General features: G+C 37.2%; 4 protein-coding genes across 11 annotated transcripts; 2 read left to right on the top strand and 2 right to left on the bottom strand.

Annotated features, from left to right (window-relative positions):
- LOC137733408 (UPF0481 protein At3g47200-like) lies at positions 1-1596 on the top strand. Its single transcript, XM_068472563.2, has one exon. The coding sequence runs from the start codon at positions 75-77 to the stop codon at positions 1434-1436; it is 1362 nt and encodes a 453-aa protein (XP_068328664.2). The 5' UTR covers positions 1-74; the 3' UTR covers positions 1437-1596.
- A 4678-nt stretch (positions 1597-6274) lies between these two features.
- LOC137738037 (putative uncharacterized protein YDL057W) lies at positions 6275-8794 on the top strand. 3 transcript variants are annotated; one of them, XM_068477651.2, is made up of 8 exons: positions 6275-6463; positions 6595-6638; positions 6765-6883; positions 7241-7323; positions 7529-7650; positions 7789-7953; positions 8163-8256; positions 8349-8794. In XM_068477651.2, the coding sequence occupies exons 2-8, from the start codon at positions 6614-6616 to the stop codon at positions 8548-8550; spliced, it is 810 nt and encodes a 269-aa protein (XP_068333752.2). In that variant the 5' UTR covers positions 6275-6463; positions 6595-6613; the 3' UTR covers positions 8551-8794. The 3 variants fall into 3 exon arrangements, with proteins under 3 accessions (XP_068333752.2, XP_068333746.2, XP_088541807.1); XM_068477645.2 differs by lacking the exon at positions 6275-6463 and having other exon boundaries at positions 6470-6638; XM_088685681.1 differs by lacking the exon at positions 6275-6463 and having other exon boundaries at positions 6470-6883.
- On the bottom strand, positions 8713-11515 carry LOC137738052 (DNA-directed RNA polymerases II and IV subunit 5A). 3 transcript variants are annotated; one of them, XM_068477665.2, is made up of 5 exons: positions 11390-11515; positions 10501-10709; positions 10238-10417; positions 9550-9663; positions 8713-9109 (listed from the first exon to the last, which is right to left on the bottom strand). In XM_068477665.2, the coding sequence occupies exons 2-5, from the start codon at positions 10699-10701 to the stop codon at positions 8984-8986; spliced, it is 621 nt and encodes a 206-aa protein (XP_068333766.2). In that variant the 5' UTR covers positions 10702-10709; positions 11390-11515; the 3' UTR covers positions 8713-8983. The 3 variants fall into 3 exon arrangements, with proteins under 3 accessions (XP_068333766.2, XP_068333760.2, XP_088541809.1); XM_068477659.2 differs by having other exon boundaries at positions 11312-11493; XM_088685683.1 differs by having other exon boundaries at positions 11290-11491.
- A 683-nt stretch (positions 11516-12198) lies between these two features.
- On the bottom strand, positions 12199-17557 carry LOC137741408 (CRS1 / YhbY (CRM) domain-containing protein). Of its 4 annotated transcripts, none has more exons than XM_068481130.2 (10): positions 17267-17557; positions 15263-16749; positions 14544-15024; positions 14329-14459; positions 13905-14255; positions 13628-13784; positions 13261-13553; positions 13117-13176; positions 12934-13026; positions 12199-12825 (listed from the first exon to the last, which is right to left on the bottom strand). In XM_068481130.2, exons 2-10 carry the CDS (start codon positions 16553-16555, stop codon positions 12733-12735), a joined length of 2952 nt encoding a protein of 983 aa, XP_068337231.2. In that variant the 5' UTR covers positions 16556-16749; positions 17267-17557; the 3' UTR covers positions 12199-12732. The 4 variants fall into 4 exon arrangements, with proteins under 4 accessions (XP_068337231.2, XP_068337249.2, XP_068337242.2 ...); XM_068481148.2 differs by having other exon boundaries at positions 12934-13023; positions 17267-17356; XM_068481141.2 differs by having other exon boundaries at positions 15263-16743; positions 17267-17338.
- Positions 17558-20511: the final 2954 nt, after the last annotated feature.

Raw genomic sequence — 20511 nt, forward strand, 5'->3', positions numbered from 1 at the left:
ATTCAGTGGTAACAATTTCCATATTTCCTATATTAAACGCAGAATCCATCTAACTAGGAGTTAGAAAGGAGTTCATGGTGGTAGAGAACGTTAATGATCTCTACACGATGCTAATTAGTCATCGTGGTGGAAATGTGGTTGCAGAAAATAATGCGAATGCGCAAACCTCGAGTGGAAATGGACATGAAGTGGAGTTAATAGCATCCTCGATTAGAGGAAAGCTTCATAGGCAACCTCCTTTACCAGCTTGTACTTGCATATTTAGAATCCCCAGCGTACTACGCAGGCATAATGAAAAAGCTTTTCTTCCAAATTTAGTTTCAATAGGGCCATTTCACCATGGACAAAAGAACCTGCAAGTCATGGAAGAAATTAAACTATGGTATCTATATTGCCTCCTTGATCGAAAACCAACTTCAGAGACCAGATTGGAGTACCTTGTGGAACTAATTAGAAGTATAGAACAACATTGTCGTGATTGCTATGGTGAAAAAATTGATATGAGTAGTGAAAAGTTTGTAGAAATGATGGTGGTTGATGGTTGCTTTATTATAGAACTCTTTCGCAAGTATGCGAGAGTGGTGCCTAGTAACAAAGATGATCCTGTGTTCTATACGTTATGGATGCACTCGGCACTTATAAATGACTTGTTTCTACTCGAAAACCAGCTTCCTTGGAAGGTTCTTGACTGTTTATTCCACCACACGAGGGAAAATAATGACAAACCACCGGCCTATTCTCTGTCTCATCTTGCTCTCAACTTCTTTAGGAATTCCACATTCTTACAGTCTACACAGCTTTACGGAAAATCAGGAAGTAAACATTTACTTCACATCATACGACACTCTTTACTTGGCTCATATACGCAATTACAATTAACGTTTAAAAGTTATTGGGAACCAATTCCTTCTGTAACAGAACTTCTACAAGCTGGAGTCCAATTCAAAATCAGAAACACCGGTGACAACATGCTTGATATAACCTTCGAGAATGGAGTGTTGGAAATTCCACCAGTAAACATCCGAGAGAATGGAGAGTCTCTCTTCAGAAACCTCATAGCTTACGAGCAGTGTAATCCAAGCATCTCGATTTCTAACATTACCTCTTACGCTGTGGTGTTGGATAACCTTATCAATTCTAGCAAAGATGTAGACTTTCTCATTCAGAAAGGAATTATAACTACAGTACTGAGCAAGGAAGACATAGCCTGTTTCTTCACTAGGCTTTACAATGACACTATTCCTGGCTATTTCTCTTACGCAGAACTCACCAAGAATGTGAATGCATTCTATCAGGACCGGTGGAACAGATGGCAAACAATTCTCAGGCGTGATTATTTTAACAATCCGTGGTCAATCTTGTCGTTTGCTGCTGCTCTCATGATCCTAGGCATGACCTTCATTCAAACCATATATACTGTTCTGGCTTACTACTAGGGTTCCGGTATGCACTGTGCAATTGTGCCTTTGTCAATATCTTTGTAACTTTGCTAAATATACATGATCGTGAATTGGAATTGTGTATTTAGCTCGTGCTGTAAAATCCAAGGCTGTAATCTGTTGTATGTTCAAAATAAACCACGGCTGTAATTGCTTAAATGTGTATGTGTATATATACGAATTTTGTAGCTAGAAATAACTTGCATGACCCTTTTCTGGCAAATGTACTATTCATACTCGATTCATGAACTTCTAACTACTTTCACTAAATTCATTTGTGGCTACAACTTTACTGCAAATCACGAAATCCATTTTTTTTCTTATTGTATTAATACCACATACACATGATTAGTGTGCTTCACATAGTAAGTCACCGATCAACATGTAAATTTCTGAAGCTGTAAATTTTTCGAAGTACGGTAGGGCCAGGTACGTAGGTCCTTATTCCCCTAGTTGAATAAATTCATGCTTTCTCATAACATGTACATATTTGTTGAGCCCTCATCTTGCCACGGTCACTTCTGAGAAAATTCCAGGAACACTTACTTATATTGTTTGAGATCCTTCTTAACTTCATGCAAATAATCAAGGACGAAAGATTCAATTGCGCTACCAAATAAGACAGGTAATTTTCTATTTCTTATAAAATTCAAAATTCATACGTGAGGTTTTAGATGGCAGGGATAAAATGTATTGACATATATCTGACAGTTCTTTTGGTGCTAATGTATCCATTTTCCCAGTTAGCACCAGCTTTTATTGGCAGGAGGACTATAAGGCCACATCTAATTAGGTACTGTCATGCCAATCGGCATATAGTTTTGGGTCCTTTCCCTTAGTAGTCGGATACATTCATGCTTTGCCGTAATATTCTCCGAAAGTTTAATTTGTTTGGTCACCAAGGATTTCGAGAAAATCTATCAGAGTGAGCTTTACTCTTCGGGCAAGTATTCTCCTGTTGTGCTAGGATAGCACCAAATCAATTTTTGGAACCAACTCAAGCTAACCCACAGGAAATATATCAAATAAAATGCAAGAACAAAATATAAAATAACACCAAGATTTTAACGAGGTTCCTCAACAGTCAGTGTAACTGGAGTACGTCCTCAGAGCAGTAGGAGCTCACCCAATAATCCACTATCAACCAAATGGGAGTTTACAAAGTGTTGGCAATCTCACAACCCTTAACCCCAATACACCCAAAAGCTCTCGCACACCAAAGAAACAAATAAAGAAGAAAATATAGTGATTAATTTCTTCTCTATACAAAGCTCAAAGCTATTACAATTACTTTGATGGATGATTACTAACCAAAGAGAAGAGCACCTTCTTCTCTTCGAAATGGGGTTGCTGCTCCAGATTTCTTCTTCTTCTCTACCCTCTGTTTTTCAGCTCTCACTCTCTTGTTTTTCTTTCAAAACCGAAATGAATGAGCTCACCTCTTTGAACCAAATCATGAGCACTCATTCTTAAAACAATATTTTTTTCTTTTAGCTTTCTGCCAAAACCAAACTCACGGGTTGTGCTAGGGAACCAAAACATTCTTTTCCCTTATTTTCCTCCCCAAAACAAGGAAAGGTGTTTCCACCTTCTTTTGTTTAATCTAAAGTATGGCCACTTGGCCACTTATTCAACATCTCCATCCGCGTGGTTAATCGTCCGAAACCTCTAGTTACTTGCACTTATATCCACGCATGGCTAGTGTTTGCAGTAAAGAACAAAATCCATCACTAATATCACCAAAAGTTGTGAAAATCTCTTCGTCTACCTGTAACCTCATGCCAGACTCATTTGATGCGGAAGGCTTACGATCCTGCAGAATTAGCTGAAGCGCGGTGGACAAATGAGCCGTGTTTTGAACAGAAGTATGTGATTTCAGAGAACAAACTGATTTGTTTGCTAACTGAAAAATTCTGGAAAGATTTAAAGGTTTTCAATAACGTTCCTGATTTGCAGCAGTGTGCTCCACCCATCGCACCCAAGTTTGAATTCTCCCCTTCCTGTAGTTTAGATAAATTTAGTGTAATAATAGTAATGTGTATACTCGTATAACGTATATCTGTGTACTTTAGACAGTTAAAATTCTTATTTTTAGCTAATTAAGCCAAGCTTACTTCTAATTAACAGCGTATATACTCGTATGATTTAGGTCCCATGGCTCTCTATCAATTGTGGACCCAACACAAGGCTGAAAATTGACGTAAAGTATCAAGGAGACAAGAAGTAGCTAGCTATAACTATATAATAAGTCCGAGGAATTTCTCCTTCTCAAAGTTCCCTCCAAGCTAAAGAGAGAGCCTGCAACGGAGAACTGCATCAAACTCGATCATCCTCATAAGTCTCTTCTACAAATCCTCAAATTAATGTAGGCAATTAAATAACATGTTTTGCTTTAGTCTTTACCTTTGTCGATTATATGTGGGCTAGTTTGGTTGTGGAATAGATGTGTCGATATGTCATCATAAGATGCTTCGATTCTAACGTAACATAGCGACTTGTTAAGATGCATTAATGTATATAACTTTCATTTATTTGTTCTCCTAAATGTAGTGCGTAGAGTATTTAGAGGTATTTAATCCTAAGATGTTGTCAACTATACATTTATTATGGTCTTTTTCACGTACAAGCCCTTGCTAACATTACACTTTTTAGAAGAAAAAAAATAGCAAACCGAATACTTTGGAGAGAAAAAAATCCTGCTGACTAGCTATGTAACAGTTTCCAATTTTTGTTTCCTGTATCAAAAGCAGATTTTACTAAATAGGAGTCAGAAAGGAGTTCAAGATGGCAGAAAATAATGTGAATGTGCATTCCTTGAGTGAAAACAGAAGCGAAGTAGAGTTGATAGGATCCTCGATTCGAGGAAACCTACACCAGCAGCCTTTGTTCCCGGCTTGTAGTTGCATATTGAGAGTCCCTAGCGTATTACGGAGGCATAATAAAAAAGCTTTTGTCCCAAAATTTTAGTTTCAATAGGGCCATTTCACTATGGAAAAGAGAACATGCAACGCATGCAAGAAATTAAATTGTGGTATCTACATTGCCTGCTGGAGTGCTTTGTCGAAGCCATTAGAAGCATGGAACAACATTGTCGCAGTTGCTATGGTGAAAATTTGATACGAGTAGAGAAAAATCTGTGGAAATATTTGTAGTGGATGGTTGCTTTATTATTGAACTCTTCCGTATAATAATTTAGATATGCAGAAGCCCATCTTACCGGGGTTATGATTGAAGCAAGGCTCGCCCTGGGCTGAAATGTAACAGACGAAGCTTTATGATCCTAGTTTTAACCTTCATGCAAACCTTAATTATATTTCATGCTGTCTTACTACTAGGAAACTAGGCCTCCATTTCAATTTTGCTTTCTTCGATGTGTTTATGAAGTTACCAAATACATGATCATGTCTTGTCTGTGTAAATTGGGATTGTGGTTTTATAGTTCATGCTTGTTACAAGTTCAAAATAATATACAATGTTATAAGTGAAAGTTCAACCTTTAATATCACCGAGATGCCTTTTATGATAAATCCGAACACTTAGCAATAGGTGGTTAAGTCGGTGTTGGATCATGCTTAGCCTAAAACATTTACAAAAAATTTCATCGCCAATTTCTGCAGTATGAATCACCAAATTTTGATGAAAAAAATCATGTATACAAGTTGTGTGTATTCTCATCATGCGTGGCACCATTCGCCAATCCACATTGAGGTAGGCCACATAAATAAACACACAAAAACAAGCAATATGTACATATTCTGCCCTTTCACACAGTTAAGGGATGCCGTGCTTGCAGGAAGTGTGATTTACTGTGTGACAGAGGAAGGTCTAATGGATTGCCTGAGTACTGATATGCCTGAATCATGTCTTCATGTTGGCAAAGAATGACGGTAACTGAGCAAACTCTACTTAATTTCGTTTTCACTGTTTTATGTTTCCTTTTCCTTTTTCTTGCATTGCACGCATGACCAAGCTTATTGGCGATACTGTATATAAGGGTGTTGACAGTCCATGGATCTGCTGATGAGGCCGTCCCTGTCGAAGATGCATTCAAGTTTCCAAAGATAATAGCAAACCACAAATTACATGTTATAGAAGGAGCTAACCATTGTTACACCTCACATCATCTGAGTTAGCGACAGTCGTTTGGTTCTATTCAACTCAAATTTGAAGCATTAGGGTTTTGATGAGAGTTGACGAAATGGATAATGTGAGACTTGGGGGAAAGTACGGGAGGTTAAGTGAGACATTAGGGGCACAATGAGAATTCATTGTATCATAACAACAACGAAGCCATAGTTGATATGAACCTAACTAGTTATGTGTGATGTGTTTTTCCTATGCACTCAAGTTCTAATCCAGGCTGCCTCCTTATAGTCTTTTTATTTATTCAATAATTTTTTTAATTTAATGATGATTGTCTAAATTTTAAAGTGGGTCAACTATAATTGGGTATTTTACTCGTTATCCATGTAAGCCGATAGTATGAGACCTTCCAATTATGAGTAAAGAAGAATATAATCTACCCTCCTCCCAACCTGATGGTTGAGTGCACTTGCATGAAAATATTGGTCTTGGGTTCAAGGGTTGGTGCTGATGTTGCTATGCTATTGATCTGATGATTATATTGATGAAGATGAACCATTAACAAAAAAAGAAGTGGAATATCACTAACTTGTAGTTCTTGTGGCCTCTCTTTGTCAAAGTGTAGATTATATTAGTATATTTCTTGAATAACCAAAAATAGTAAGTTAGAAAAAACGGACATGATCAAACATGAGTATGTGAGAAACTAAAAATGATGTGTATTTATCATTTTTAAAAGAAAAGATAGAAACATGGCAGTTTTAAGAATCCCATAAATAATCAGGGTCCAACAGTTAAAAAAGAGACTGTTGTGGACCAAAACCTAATAAAAAACCCAAAACATTATTTGGTTGGGAACTGACTGGATTGGTCCGATACTCTCCCAGTTCCAAACCCACCGGGGGTGTGTAGATTGCAGAGCAGCAAGCAAAAGTTTCTAGGTAAACTTCCACTGCCTTGAGGATTAATTAATCGTTGATTAACTTGTAATCTCAATTAAAATGCTGCTCTCAAGTTCTTTCACTTCCATAAGCTTCCCTTCACCAAACTTTAATCTTCCCCGCAATCGCAGCCCAAAACGAATCTTGAAAATGGCAGAAGCTGCGAAAAACCCAGGTCAGAAATCTCAACGTCTCACGCTGTATATGTTTGATTTGAAATATTCATATGCTTATTGCCATCAAGTTACCGACTTTATCAGAATTTCAGTGGATTTTGTTCGTTTGAATTGCAATGTTTCAGTGGGTCAGCAGCAGAAAATCATTGTGCCCAACAAACACGGTGAAAAACTTGTGGGATTGTTACACGAAACCAGTTCCCCGGACCTTGTAATCTTATGCCATGGTTTTCGATCCACCAAGGTTGGATTTTTGATATATTCGCAACAATGTCTTTACATGGTAGCAATGCTGGAGTGGGTTTGACGTTGTTTAATTAAGAAAAAAGAGAATAGGGGGATCTAGCTTTAGCTCAAAGAGGAAACGAGTTCTCGTTTGGTTCCAGCTTGATTAGGATGCTTCTAATTTAAGTTATATTTTCTAATATTTCATTGACAATCTATCGTCGAACTTTGTTTGTTAATGATTTGGTTTGTAATTTGAAGACAACTATGTTTTAATAACTAATGAATAGAGTAGTACTTCGTCCGTGGAAAATTGTAATGCTTAGTTGGCTGCATTGTGGGCAAAGTTTCACAGCTTGTGTGTATTGATTTCCAGGAAAGCTCTGTTATGCTGAACCTTGCTGTTGCACTGGAAAATGAAGGGATTAGTTCCTTCCGTTTTGACTTTGCCGGAAATGGGTAATGCTGTCGAATTACAGGGTTTTGAATTCTTGAATATAACAGGTTCTGTGGAGAGTTCCGTTGTGTGCACCTCATTAGTTTCATAGTTGCAAGCCTGGCTCTGTCCTTATCATACTGTTCGTACTCGCAAAGTTTGCATGTTTCCAATTTGAGATCTAAGATTACATTGATGCTGATTAGTTGTGGTATTTTTGGTTGTCAGGGATAGTGAAGGCACCTTTCAGTATGGTAACTATCGGCGAGAGGCTGATGACTTGCACTCTGTGGTCGAATACTTCTCTAGAGAAAAACGTGCACCCAGTGCAATTCTTGGACACAGTAAAGGTACGTTGGATTGTTTTGCACGATCGTTGTGTGAGATTTTACTCTGATAAAATAGAGGACAAAATGCTATTGATGAATGTTTCGAAAGAGTAATTTTGTATTGTGTACCAAAGGTATTGCTGAAAATTGCTACTACAGGAGGTGATGATGTGCTCCTGTATGCTTCTACGTATCATGACATTCGTACGGTTGTCAATGTTTCTGGACGTTATGATCTGAAGAAGGGCATTGAAGAACGCTTGGGGAAAGACTATATGGAAGTAATCAAGAAGGAAGGATTCATTGATGTTAAGAATAAGTCAGGTAATTTGCTAATTCGTATCGTGTAGTGAATTTGCGAAATTTGTTTGTAAGACCAGAGGATGGCATGGATAAATAAACTGATAAATCTTAGTGTTTTCAGCTTGTATCCATTTACTTTCAGTAACACACACACACCCTTACATATTTACACGAAACCGAGTAAAGTGCATGCTGGCATTTAACACGGTTATGGGATGCCGTGTTTGTAGGAGCTGTTAGTTATCGTGTGACCGAGGACAGTTTGATGGATCGTTTAAGTACTGATATGCACGAATCATGCCTTCAGATTGACAAAGAATGCCGGTAAGCAAACTTTAGTTAACTCGGTTCTCATTCTTTTATGTTTCCCTTCATTTTCCTCCTGACCTAGTTTATCGGCGATTCTGTATATGCAGGGTGTTGACAATCCATGGAACTGCCGACGAGATCATCCCCGTTGAAGATGCATTAGAGTTTGCCAAGATAATACCTAACCACAAATTACATCTTATAGAAGGCGCTAATCATTCGTACACCTCGCATCAAGCCGAGTTAGCATCGGTTGTCTTGGACTTCATTAAGGCAGCTCTGCAGCAGGACAAGGCTACTTCCAACTAGACACGTATAAATTTTTCAACGAGTCAGGGCTGGGTGGATTCCTTATCTCGATGTAGTTTGATGCATACATTCTCATGCTTTGCCGCAAGTTTGTGTTTTCGCTACGTTCTGTGACATTAAATACAGAACTAGATGAACACGATGCAAGCCATTGCATCACGATTTGAGTTGTTACCTCAGAATTTGGTATAACCATTGAATTTATACCTTACATCAATAAAAAGGCAGAGAACAATGTTAGCAAGTTGCTATGACTAATTATATAAACTAGAATTGGATTACAGCTCCATACGAGCATGCATAAATCACATGAACTACCGAGGAATCCACAAAATGAGTTAAAAAAAATCCCGATTGCAGCGACAGCTCGCTTTAGAGCTCCATTTCCAACATAACCATGAATGAAAAATTACCAGGTCGCGCTGACAGAGTATTATATGACGTAACGGTAGGTGACATATCGCCCTGCAGTCTCACTTGGTCGAATTATCTTCACAACTTGTGCACGCTTAAGGCCATAGTATTTTGCAATTGGATCAGTCACCTGAATCCGAGGGAGCTGGACCAAAAGAATACAAATACAAGGGTAACAATTAGCAAGCAAATTTCCTTAATTTGCCACAGATATGCAGGCTAAGATGTGTTTGGAAAACAAACGTTAAAAAGCCATTAGGATGAGAGAAACAAAGCTTTGTTACTTTGTCATAGTAGTTTGGATGGTATTACGATGCATTGGGCATGACCCGATTCAACTAATAACATAAAACATCCACAAAGGGGAGAAAAAGCAAGCATTGTCACAATAGTTTGGATGGTGTTAAATACGCATTAAGCATGACTCTGTAGTTGAGTTGAAATGTTCAACCCAAACAGTTCAATGAATGAAGTGGTAAATTTGTAGTCATGTTAGAGTTATAAATCTAGATTTAAAGTCATGGCATGTCTCACGTAGCATATAAATTTCGTAATGCAAGATTAACAATAAAGTGCAGAACTGACCTGCGTTTCCTTAACAGTGTATCTCTCCAGCAAAGTCTTCTTTTCCTCATTCGTAAGCACCCGATGTTCAGGAACTAGAACGTGCTCTTTAATATTCACCAACAATTCTGCCTCCTGAATCATAGAAATAGAGCAAACATTATTATCCTCTTAGGTTGAAGCACCTGATGCAACTATAGGTGGAGCCAATATTTTGTATGTGGGCTAAACAAAAATTCTCTTCCCAACCCAACCCTATGCATCCAACCCAACCCTCTACACTGTAGGGCCATACCCATTCATCAGACTAACAATACTAGTAAGAGCTTTGATCAGATCATCAGATTAATATTCACTCTTTAGAAGGCATTAGAGCTTAGAATATAAACAAACAAATCAAGTTATTGCATCGGTGATCTGTATGTATAGCCTTCAAATCTCTGATATTTCTGGTACGGTGGTACCTTACATTTCTTGCGTAAGGCTTAATAGATTGTCGTGATATTCATGAAATTTCAAGAAACACAGCTTCATACTAACAACAGATTTTTTTTTTTTTTTTTTTTTTTTTTTGAACAAACGATATTATCTACACTAAGGGGGTGGGGAGTGGGCTAAGCCTGACAATGGACGAGCCATAATAACGTGATTCAAATTCGCCTTTGGTCTAAGCTTCATACTAACAACAGATTTAAGTAATGAACCTCACCAGAAAAACCTCCAAGTGGAACTTTCCGGATATCTCACTGATACAGGCCTTTGCAAAGGGCGTCAGACTTTGTTGAGTAACCAAGATTGCTCTGAGCACATTCTCCGACTTCATGCGGTTGGTGTAAGTCTTCATTGTCTTGACCCCAACTTTTGGTTCGTCAGGAAAGAAGACATAAATCTGAAACACAAGAACCAACAATCAGAGACGGCCAACGGTTACCGTACTACATCCACTGCAATTAAAAGGCATTGGGGAAACACCTGATCATTGCTGTCACTTCGCTTAGTTTTATTGATGATAAGGTCTTCCCTTTTCATGTTCTCTCCATACTTGTCCTTGAACTGTTCTTTTGTCATGTTGATCTCAAAATCTCCAACCAAGTAATTTCGGTCTTTCAGCATTTGCATCACCGTATTTCGGACTCTGTAAAGCCTTGTGATTTCTTCTTCTGTTAAAACCATCTTTGTCTCTGATATGTTACAAAACCCAGCTTGTTTGTTAGGTTCCTTCGCAATTAGCAGACAATGGTTATGTACAATGAATCACGATCAAGCAACAACACATCAAACTTAGACAAAATTTTCACAGTTCCATTAACCTTTTCGTTTTTTCACAAAGTTCGAAATAGCAAGGCGTTTTATGGACAGCTTTGTGAGGCATAAGAAACCCAAATACATAAAATTAAACACCAACTTCATCATTCATCCCTAATAATCAACCAAAAAAACATATAATTCAAGTTTAACAACACCGTAAAACTTTAAACCAAAATCCAATCCAAATCCAACAAAAAAAAAAAGAAAAAAAAAAAAACCCAAATTCCAACAATAACAACAACTTAATCTCTGCCTTAAACAGACTAACAGAAAAATGGAAAATTGCAACCAAAAAAAAAAAAAAAAAAAAAAAAAAAAGCAAAAGAAAACGAAAAGCTCTGAGAACTGAAAAAAATAAACACAATATACAGTCCTAAATTCTAAAACACAAAAGAAACACAATATTTGGAAACCAACAAGAGAAATATCATAAGAAATCGAAAAAGATGAGACCTTCGGTATGACATTATCTAACCTGTTCGGCAAAAAATATGTCGAAAAAATTAGTGTTTATAGTCGCAGGTTGAAGAGGTTGTACAGGAATTCAACTCACTAAATTCACGGGTGTTTTGTTTATCGAGAGAAAAAAGGCGCGCGAACGAGAGCCGCTGCTGCCTCTTTGAGTCTCTTGTGCCAAGGAAGAAAGTCTGTTTGCGTAGTGAAGAGAGAAAGGCAAAGGGTTTATAATGGAAGTTGGCTTTTTAGTCAAAATGTTATCTGGATTTGCATTACTTCTCATTTTGGTCTCTAAAATTTGAAATCGATAAAATTGATCATTGAGTTTTTCCACAATCAATCATTTTGATCATTTCGTAAAAAATCTCCATAAAATAAGGATAAAATGATAAAAATACCCTCAACTTTTGTCAAATTATTTTGGCCTATTGTTTATTATATTGAGGGTAATTTTATCATTTGGATCCTTATTTAACATAATTTTTTACCGAATGACCAAATGATTGATGGTGGACAATCACAAGGGCCACTTCTATTGATTTCAAATCTCAATGATCAAAATGAAGAGTTAAGCAAATATCAGAAACCATTTTGGCTAAACGGCCATCAAAGTTTTATACCCCTACGGTGACATATAGGTATTTCTACTTTTTTCTTCCCAAAGAAAATGGGAAACATTAACCCATTTAGCGTCAACTGCAAGCTCAATATATCAATTTTGTCGTTTAGCCATATTACAAAGCGGAAAACTGAATGCCACGTGACAATGATCCCGACCCACATAAAAAAAGCATCCATAAAGCAAGCTCAGAGTGCTTTTTGTTTGCTATTGGGAGTGGGAGCCTGAACTGAAGGCCTCTTGTGACATTGTGAAAGAAAGAAAAATATTGCTAGATGAATAGCTAGTTGGTCTCGAATGGGTTTTAAAACTTGAATTGTGAAGCATTTAATGACGACGATGTATGCAAGAACATGATTGAATGTAACCGGATGTTGCCATACGGATGGCCTCATTACACATTCATACGCCGTTAAAACTACAACTATTACTTAAATGATGCTGATCGGAGCTATTTACATCTTTCTGGACATCTGCAATCTTCACCTCTGAAGTATCAATCAGCTCGCTGAATTTGCTGAACTGGTTTGAACAGCTTCATTATCTTGCGTTTACTGGTATATAGGAGGTTTACGGTTTAACCTGACCGACATTCAGATCCTGTCGTACCCTCCAAAGTTTTCCCAACATAGCAGCCGGTCTACCTCATTGCCAGAAGATAAATGCTTAGATTTCTGCAGTTGTTTTTGGAGTTCTAACTTCTGAGTATCAAAAACCATTCCTTTGTGCCGACTCATTCATTCACTCAGCAATAAGAAACTATACATCTCCTTTTCCGACATAACCTATCTTCAACTCTGAAGTAACAATCAGCTTGCGGACTAACTACTAAACTGATCAACAGTCTCATTTTCGTTATCGTCATCCACATTGCCACAATCATATACTTCAAGATATGCCTCCTCCCCTACCTCCTGGTTCAAGAAAATAGGGAAGCATCTCAGTTATCGGAAACCAAAAGTGCCATTTTGACAAAAGCGGCACGTTGTACTAACTGAGAGTGAGATAAATGGGTCAGTTACCTCGTCACTGTCATCACTGGGGATAGAATAATCATCTACTGTTGAAGGCAAGGTTCTTCCGCCATCGACCATTTTCCCCTTTCCTGTGTCCTTCTGAAATTAACGCCAGAAGAATACATATATTATGGAAACGCAAACTACATCACCTGCGTCAAAACTACTACAATGCAAAGGATATCATACTAGTTCGGACTTCAAGAGCTCAACTCTCTCCAGTAAGTCTGAGATATGATGCTTCAATGCCTGGGAAAGATGGGAAATATATTAGAACTGATATAATAGCCATCATTTTTGAAGAATAACAAACACGATTGGTTTATATGTTACCTCGCGTCTCTGTAGTTCAATTGACCGAGCCAATGCCTGTCTTCTTGTCAATAAATTCCTAGGCCTTAATGGAAGAGGGCATTGATAGTTCTTCCCACGATAAACAATCACTGCATAGCCTTTGGTAGTTTTATCTAGAGACACTAGCACCCCACCACTCTCCGCTTCCAAAGAAATTGCAACATGCTTGACTTGCTCAAAACTTTTTCCCCTAACAATTATCTTCACCAACTCTCTATGCTTCCAGTGCAAGTGCATATTCTCTATGGTACCAGAGTAAACCCCTCGCCTCCCTGAAATATAAATCACTCAAGCATTTGATTCTCCCCAAAAAGTTCATTTAATCCAAAGAGGTAGTAGTTCTTACCTAGAAGCAGAAAGGGTTTCATACTGAGACCAATCTTACGAAACAAGAACCTATCCTCATCAGTTAAGGTTTCCAAATCATCTGGGAGATCTGATGGTTCCAAACTTTCCTGCACTCTTGCTAAAGCCTTCTCAGCCTTTCTGAGCTTTCCTTTTGCCTAGAATCATCCAGGGTTAGAAATAAGTCGCAATATTGAAATTCCTAAATGACACTTGTTCTCGCATCCTAGACTTGTGGGGTACATAAAATACTTGGACATATTGCATTTTGGACTTACAAGAGCCAACTTCTTCTCGAGGTGTCTGACTAAAGATGCATGTCTAGCCAAAGTTGAATCTCTCGTCATTTTTTCGACTTTATCAATGGTCAGTTGGTTTCTCCAGCGAGTGGTTGCTGCCAAGGTTTCAGCAAGGGTTCCAGCAACCAATTGGCCTTTAGAAGCTTCAGGTTTTGACTCAACAAAGTCTGAGGCCATCTGTCGTGCTTGTTCTTCCTCATCTTGTTGGAGATCTCTTAATTTTCTCCTCTCTTTTAAAACCCCAGTGACAACAGACGGCAAGTAGTCATTACCCCTGTAAAAGACGATGAAATCTTTGTTTCTAGAGAGAAGTGTACCCCCTGTCAACCTCTACATATATAACATGCAACAGTCGTCAGAAATAGATAGGAAAATGTGGCATACAATGGTCATTATGTCTCACCTTAAGTTCTTCCGCCATCCTCTCATTACAAGTATTCTGTACTCCACGTTTGATGGCTATCTTTGCAATAGCACTCTTCTCCCAAAGCTTCACCATTGCATTAGCCAGACCTTGTAATTCTCTATTCCTTCCTACAACAATTAATCATACACGAAAAATATCAAGAAAAAAGATTTGGTTATCTAATACAATCATAAGCAATAAGTGTTACATACCTAAAGCAAAGTGTGGAGGTACAGTTCTAGCAAGCCTACGGAATTTTGTCATGTCCTTGTTTCTTAGACCAGGTCTTACCCCATAAGGGAGAAGTCTGAAAGGAGTTTTATATCCAGGAATCACGGGAGGAAGCAAGTCAGCATCAACAGGCAAAGGCTCACGGCCTATCCAATCCTTAAATCGTGGACCCAACTCATCTAACAAATGGTTTAGGACACTCAAGTCCATGAGTTCGCATTGAGATAAATCCTTCAAATACTCTGCAGACTCAAGACTTGGAAAATCTGAAGTCCTAGACACATCCTTTATTCCTACTTTGTGCATCCCATCCCTTGTAGCATCTTCTGTGTGGTGGAGCATATGTGAATTAGTCTGACTCTGTTTAGCATATGATTGTACACAAGGAATGTTATACGTCATTCCCCTGTAAAGCACTACCGAACTGCCTGATCTCCATATAACCAAACCTCCGGTTTTACTCTGGCAGAGAACAAATGATCAACTAAATAAGGTGCTAGCGGTAACCAATTCTTGCAAACAACTAAACAATATAAAAAGAGAGAAGAGCCTGCTATGATCAACATGATACATGAATCAATCTCCAATTTAAAATAGTTGAGCAGAAATTAATCATCAAACAGCTAAAGAATGATTCAATAACTCCATAGATATATTGGAAAGGGATAACAAAGAAAGTAAACAATGTACCAACACCAACCTCTAATATCTCATGGGTCCTTTTCATGTTAAGGGAAAACGGCTCTTCAAACTTCAACTTGACCACTTCATCGACCTTCCACTTCTCATGTATAGTATCCACCAATGCCTGTGTGATGCCAGAAACTCCGACTTTTATCCTCTCCAACATCCTCAAAGAAACATTTCTCAGCCTCTTCAACTCGTGATCCGGAAGCATTCGCTCCGCCAAATCTGTGTTGCTCCTCCTTTTCCTTGCCTTATCACCTTCCTCAGAATCCAACTCACTTTCTCTCTCCCAAGGCAACCGGATAGAATCACAAGAACCACTATGAATATGCACAAAATTTTCAACCTTTTCATTTTTAGCACCATCTCCAGATACAGTCTCATCAAAAGAAACACCATTTAAGCCTTTTGAAATCATTTTATCCTCTTTTTTCGAAACCCCAATTGAAGTTCCACCATTTTCCCCAATACTTTTACTCTCCAGCTTCCTTGTACCATCAAATCGTTGCTTAATGCTCTTCTCTTTTTCAATCTTTTCATCGTTTCCACCATCCACGGATAGAGTTTCATTGAAAGAAACACCATTTGGGCCATTTGAAATCATTTTCTCCTCTTTTTTTGAAAACCCATCTGAAATTCCACCATTTGCCCCAACACTTTCTCTCCCCAGTTTCTTATTACTATCAAACCGTTGCTCAAGTCTTTTCTCTTTTTCAACACCACCACTTGTAGTATCAATCTCAGAGTGCCTAACAAACCCACCAAGATTTTTCCCTTGTGCAACACTGTGTTGTGAGGTTGCAGACTCATAATCAACCTGGGGCTTAATGGGTTTGTTTCCATGAGACCAAGGAGCATAAACTCCACGGTTTGGCAAAGAAAAACTCACTGTCTGTTTCACTGGTTCAGAAGCAGAAACTCCAGAAGATTTCTGACCTTCCTCTTCCTCCTCCTCCTCTTCTTCTTCTTCCAATACTACATTTTGTTTTTGCCATGGAAAATTTTCTCTTGGGGAATTGACTTTCATAGACCATTTGTCCTGTATTTGCTCAAAGAAGCTTGGCTTGGGCTTCCTCTTCTTCTTTGTGGGCTCAAAAGCTACTTTGGTTCTTTGGGGTTGCTCCTGCGTGTCAATTTGGCCAGTCTTACACGAAACTCTGAACCTGAGAGATCTGAAACTTTTGGAATAATGGGCTTGAATCGTTTGATACGGTTGAAAAAAAAAGTAGCTAGATTGAGATGCATGGAAACTGCAAGCACAGGAACTAGTAGTAGATGGATTCACTGAGACCAGCAGCAGCGCCATGGTACTGGATGTCCCAATATCTTTAGTGTTCTAGCTATATATTATGGAAGGCATAACATGATAGTTTCCTGACAATGCAACTAGTTTGTATAACTTGATAAGATAACCCCAGGATAGCTAAGCTAGATGACAAACCAAATTGCAGCAATTGCCTAACGCCAAACACGATGCATTTGCCTTCTTTACTGCTGCTACTGACAATAGGAAGGTTGTAAACAACAAGGGCAAAGAATTACAAAATAGATAAACAAAAACCGGAATGTAAATAAACCCGAATCCAAAAGCAACAAAGATAGCTATTTGGAAGCAAACCCATCACTGCCATCCTATATTCCACTGAGATATGTTTCCTTCTCTCAGGAAATTCCACAAACAGAAAGTAGACATAAAACACTGGAACTTTTGTTACTATATATTTTGCACATGAATAAAATAAAAATTGTAACTACTGAATCAAGCAGTAAAAACTCATATAATTTCTCTATCTAATTCGACCCAATAAAACATAATCAATTGGGATATCCAATTGGCATTCAAATTTGCCACTACAAGCAAAGCTGAATTAAAGAAACAAAAAAAAAATGTAAGAAAATGATCCAATCTAACACAGAAAAAAAACTTGAATTAAATGAAATTAAATTGTGATAAATCAGATTAAATAAGTTTGGAAGAGAGGATGGAAGAGAGAAGGAGGAGAAAAGAGAAGAATACCTCAGGCTCAGGGCGGGAGAGGAGAAGTGTCTGCCAGTGAGAAACGAGTGAAGCTGAAAGTTGAAACTCTGTAGATAGCGGAGGGTCGATAGTGTCAGTAAAGCGGGTACTTTCAGTGAGGGGTATTTTTGACTTTTTACTCGGCGCCGAGTGCTAAACCTAAACGGGCTGGCAAATGAGTTTGGGTTGGGCTGATCCCATTCTATCCAAAGTTCTGGTGGCAAACGAGTTTTGTTCCATAAAATTTCTTCATCTAATTCGAATTTAGCAACACGTGAAAAAATGAGCGTAGGATAGGATTAGGAATAAGGATATCAGAGGTAAAGTAGAAGTTGTCACAATTAAAGATAAGATAAGAAAAAATTGGTTAAGGTGGTTTGAACATCTGAACTAAATTACATATGCTTCGGTTAGAAGATGTGACTATGGATGGAGGGTCAAGGCAAAAGGAGTAAAGGAAGACCTAGGAGAACTTTGAAATAGACCATAAGAAAAGATGTGAAGTACTTGGAGCTGAAGGAAGACAATGCAAAACCGAGCGTAGTAGTGTTCTAAGGTTTATGTAGCCGGCCTCACTTACTATAATAAAACGTAGTGGTGGTTGTTGCTGTTGTTGTTGTTAATCCGTTAACTTGTTATGTTGATTTCGTGTAAGAAATTCGTCAAATTTATCTTTTCATAACATATATTGTGCACGTTATCGTTTCATAGAAGACGTTAACTCATTAATTCACGAATATTCTTGAATTGGAGCAACTTTCTAACCATAAGAATGAAAAACGTGATGTGGAAAAAAACAAGGAATGAAAAACGTGGCTTGGGAAAAAAACAAATACTGCTACATAAACAAAAGGGGAGTGAGAGTTAGTTGCTTTCATTGGTGCTTACCATTAAATAATGACACGAAGACTAAATTTATAGATAAAATGATAAATTCAATGATGTGTCATTGATAAAAAAAAAATGAACATATTTATCAACACTTAAGTATTAATCCAATCACTAACTTCCAAGTAATTTAGTTTACAAATTTAATCTACAAATTTAGTCTGCTAACATTACCTTACAAATAGGGATGGCAATTTAACCCGTCAAATACAATCTCCGCAAGTAACCGATCCAAATGGTTCGGTTTTGGACATAAAATTTTGGGTATTTTAATGTTATGGGTAACTGTCGGGTAAATTTTTCGATTTCGGGTTCAGTTATGGTTATTGGGGTATCCGCCCCTAATCCATACCCAAAACTGAACCACTTCATCTATGAAGAAAACAAATATAAATATTTATTATATGAAAAGGGGTTGTTAATAATCATGCATTATTAAATATGAAATTAATTATTTGCTTTTATATCATTAATAATAGAAATTATATGCTTATAATTTCACGAGTGTAAATTTTTTCTTAGTAATAATTTTTTAATATTAATTATTAAATGCATTGTATCAATTGCATTAATAATAGCAATTTATTTAATATCGTTTTTTTAATATTCTTCATTTAGTTAATAATATAAATAAATATATAAATATCAAATGGGGAAAACCGTTTCTCAATCAAAAATTCGTCAACCGACGGGTTTTGTTATGGGGAAAACCTGTTCAGTGATTCTACAAGTTCAAATTTGGAGAAAATAAACGGGCTTGGATATGAAGATGACACATTCATACCCAATCCGCTCCGTTGCCATCCCTACTTACAAATTCTTTATGGAGCGTTTTGTGTTGCTTCATTTTCATGGAATAGCATTTTATAATGCAGCTGCCTCGAAGCTATGGAGAGGACAAAGTCATCATCTGTCTTTTTTTAATTATTATTATTATTATTATTTTTTCACTTTTAGTTCGCACAGTGTGTGAATGTCTGGATCCTGTCTAACAAAAATCAACGAAGACAGCCATAGAACACCATGGAAAAAGCTAACTTGATGACGGCCCTTTTGATGTCTCCTAGTTGCCTGCAAGCTGCAATTGAGTCGTACAGGAGCTTTTACACTGTGGGGTTTTAGAATATGAATTAATGAGATAATTGTGTACTTAGCTCATTCTTTAAGCATCCCGAAGTCTATTAATTGTGTTAATTATTGTCGGTTTTTGTCACTTTGCTTCAATGACGTAAGGGAAAGCAATATCATTACATGTTTCATCGCTTCTATGCTATTTTAAAGAGAAGGTTGTCATCAATTTTGACAAAATGTCAATTGTTCTTCTATTTATTTTCCATTCAATAAAAAATGTTAAAATAATACCAACAAAATAGTAATTAACAATTAACTTTTTATTAACAAACGATATTTTACAGTTATCTACACTAAAGTGAAGGGGGACGTTGAATTCATGAAGCAATGAGTTGAAAAGAAAAGTTCTAACCACCTGAATAAGTCACTACTTGCAACAAGTATGGGTTCGGTTTAAAAGTGTTTTTAAAATGATTGACATGTTTTTTTATGAAAATGTTTTTTGAACCAATATTTAGTAAAAATACAAGTGAATCCTAAAAAAGTATATGAAGTGCTAGAAGCACATAACTAATGCTTCTTGCAAGATGCACTATAAGTGCTTTTATAACCCATAAAACATTTTTTTTCTTCTAAAAACACTTTTAGTCATTTTAAAAGCACTTCTAAATGAGCCCTATTATTTTAGAAACAATATATATACTCATATTTTTCTCTTTGACTAGCCTGTAACTTCTCTAGCAAAAAGGGGTGTGATATCCACACATCCCATTTTACTTCTCACACACCTTTTTCATTTTCGACCGTCAGATCAGATGAATTGAAGAAGATCAACAGACATAAATTATCAAGAGGTGTGTGAGAAGTAAAATGTGGTGTGTGGATAGCACACCCCTAGTAAAAATTGTCCTGCATGTATAGCATGTCCAATATGGCGTTGTTTATTGATTAAAACGACAACATCAGAAAAATTATTGTATGTGCCGGTTACACCTAAAATTTCTAGATTGAGCTTGAATAAGGGACACTCTTTAGAAGTTCATTATGATAATCTAAGTAGTTTATTTTTAAGTTCACTCAAAATCATCTCCACAAAAATCATTCCAAATTGGCAATTATTCGACCATTTAGTTAAGTGCTTTCTGAAGGCTTCAGTTTAATTAGATGGCTCAATGGTTTCACAAATTTCTTTTTTGTTTCTTTTTTTTTTCTTTTTTTTTTTTGTAAGAATGACGCAAGGTGCAAATACAATGTGTGGTGAGTATAAGAAATCCCTGTACGTATGA

Source organism: Pyrus communis, chromosome 15, assembly GCF_041283825.1.
Source record: "Pyrus communis isolate YQ-2024b chromosome 15, ASM4128382v1, whole genome shotgun sequence".
Lineage (NCBI taxonomy): Eukaryota > Viridiplantae > Streptophyta > Magnoliopsida > Rosales > Rosaceae > Pyrus > Pyrus communis.

Coding starts and splice junctions, on each gene's coding strand:
- LOC137733408 (XM_068472563.2), top strand. CDS start 75: ATGGTGGTAGAGAACGTTAATGATCTCTACACGATGCTAATTAGTCAT.
- LOC137738037 (XM_088685681.1), top strand. CDS start 6,524: ATGCTGCTCTCAAGTTCTTTCACTTCCATAAGCTTCCCTTCACCAAAC. Junction 7,324..7,528: donor TTTGACTTTGCCGGAAATGG/GTAATGCTGTCG, acceptor TTTGGTTGTCAG/GGATAGTGAAGGCACCTTTC. Junction 7,651..7,788: donor AATTCTTGGACACAGTAAAG/GTACGTTGGATT, acceptor TTGCTACTACAG/GAGGTGATGATGTGCTCCTG.
- LOC137738052 (XM_068477665.2), bottom strand. CDS start 10,701: ATGGTTTTAACAGAAGAAGAAATCACAAGGCTTTACAGAGTCCGAAAT. Junction 10,418..10,500: donor GAAGTGACAGCAATGATCAG/GTGTTTCCCCAA, acceptor CTTGTGTTTCAG/ATTTATGTCTTCTTTCCTGA. Junction 9,110..9,549: donor ACACTGTTAAGGAAACGCAG/GTCAGTTCTGCA, acceptor CTTTTGGTCCAG/CTCCCTCGGATTCAGGTGAC.
- LOC137741408 (XM_068481130.2), bottom strand. CDS start 16,555: ATGGCGCTGCTGCTGGTCTCAGTGAATCCATCTACTACTAGTTCCTGT. Junction 14,256..14,328: donor GGATGGCGGAAGAACTTAAG/GTGAGACATAAT, acceptor TTATATATGTAG/AGGTTGACAGGGGGTACACT. Junction 13,785..13,904: donor TCGAGAAGAAGTTGGCTCTT/GTAAGTCCAAAA, acceptor GGATGATTCTAG/GCAAAAGGAAAGCTCAGAAA.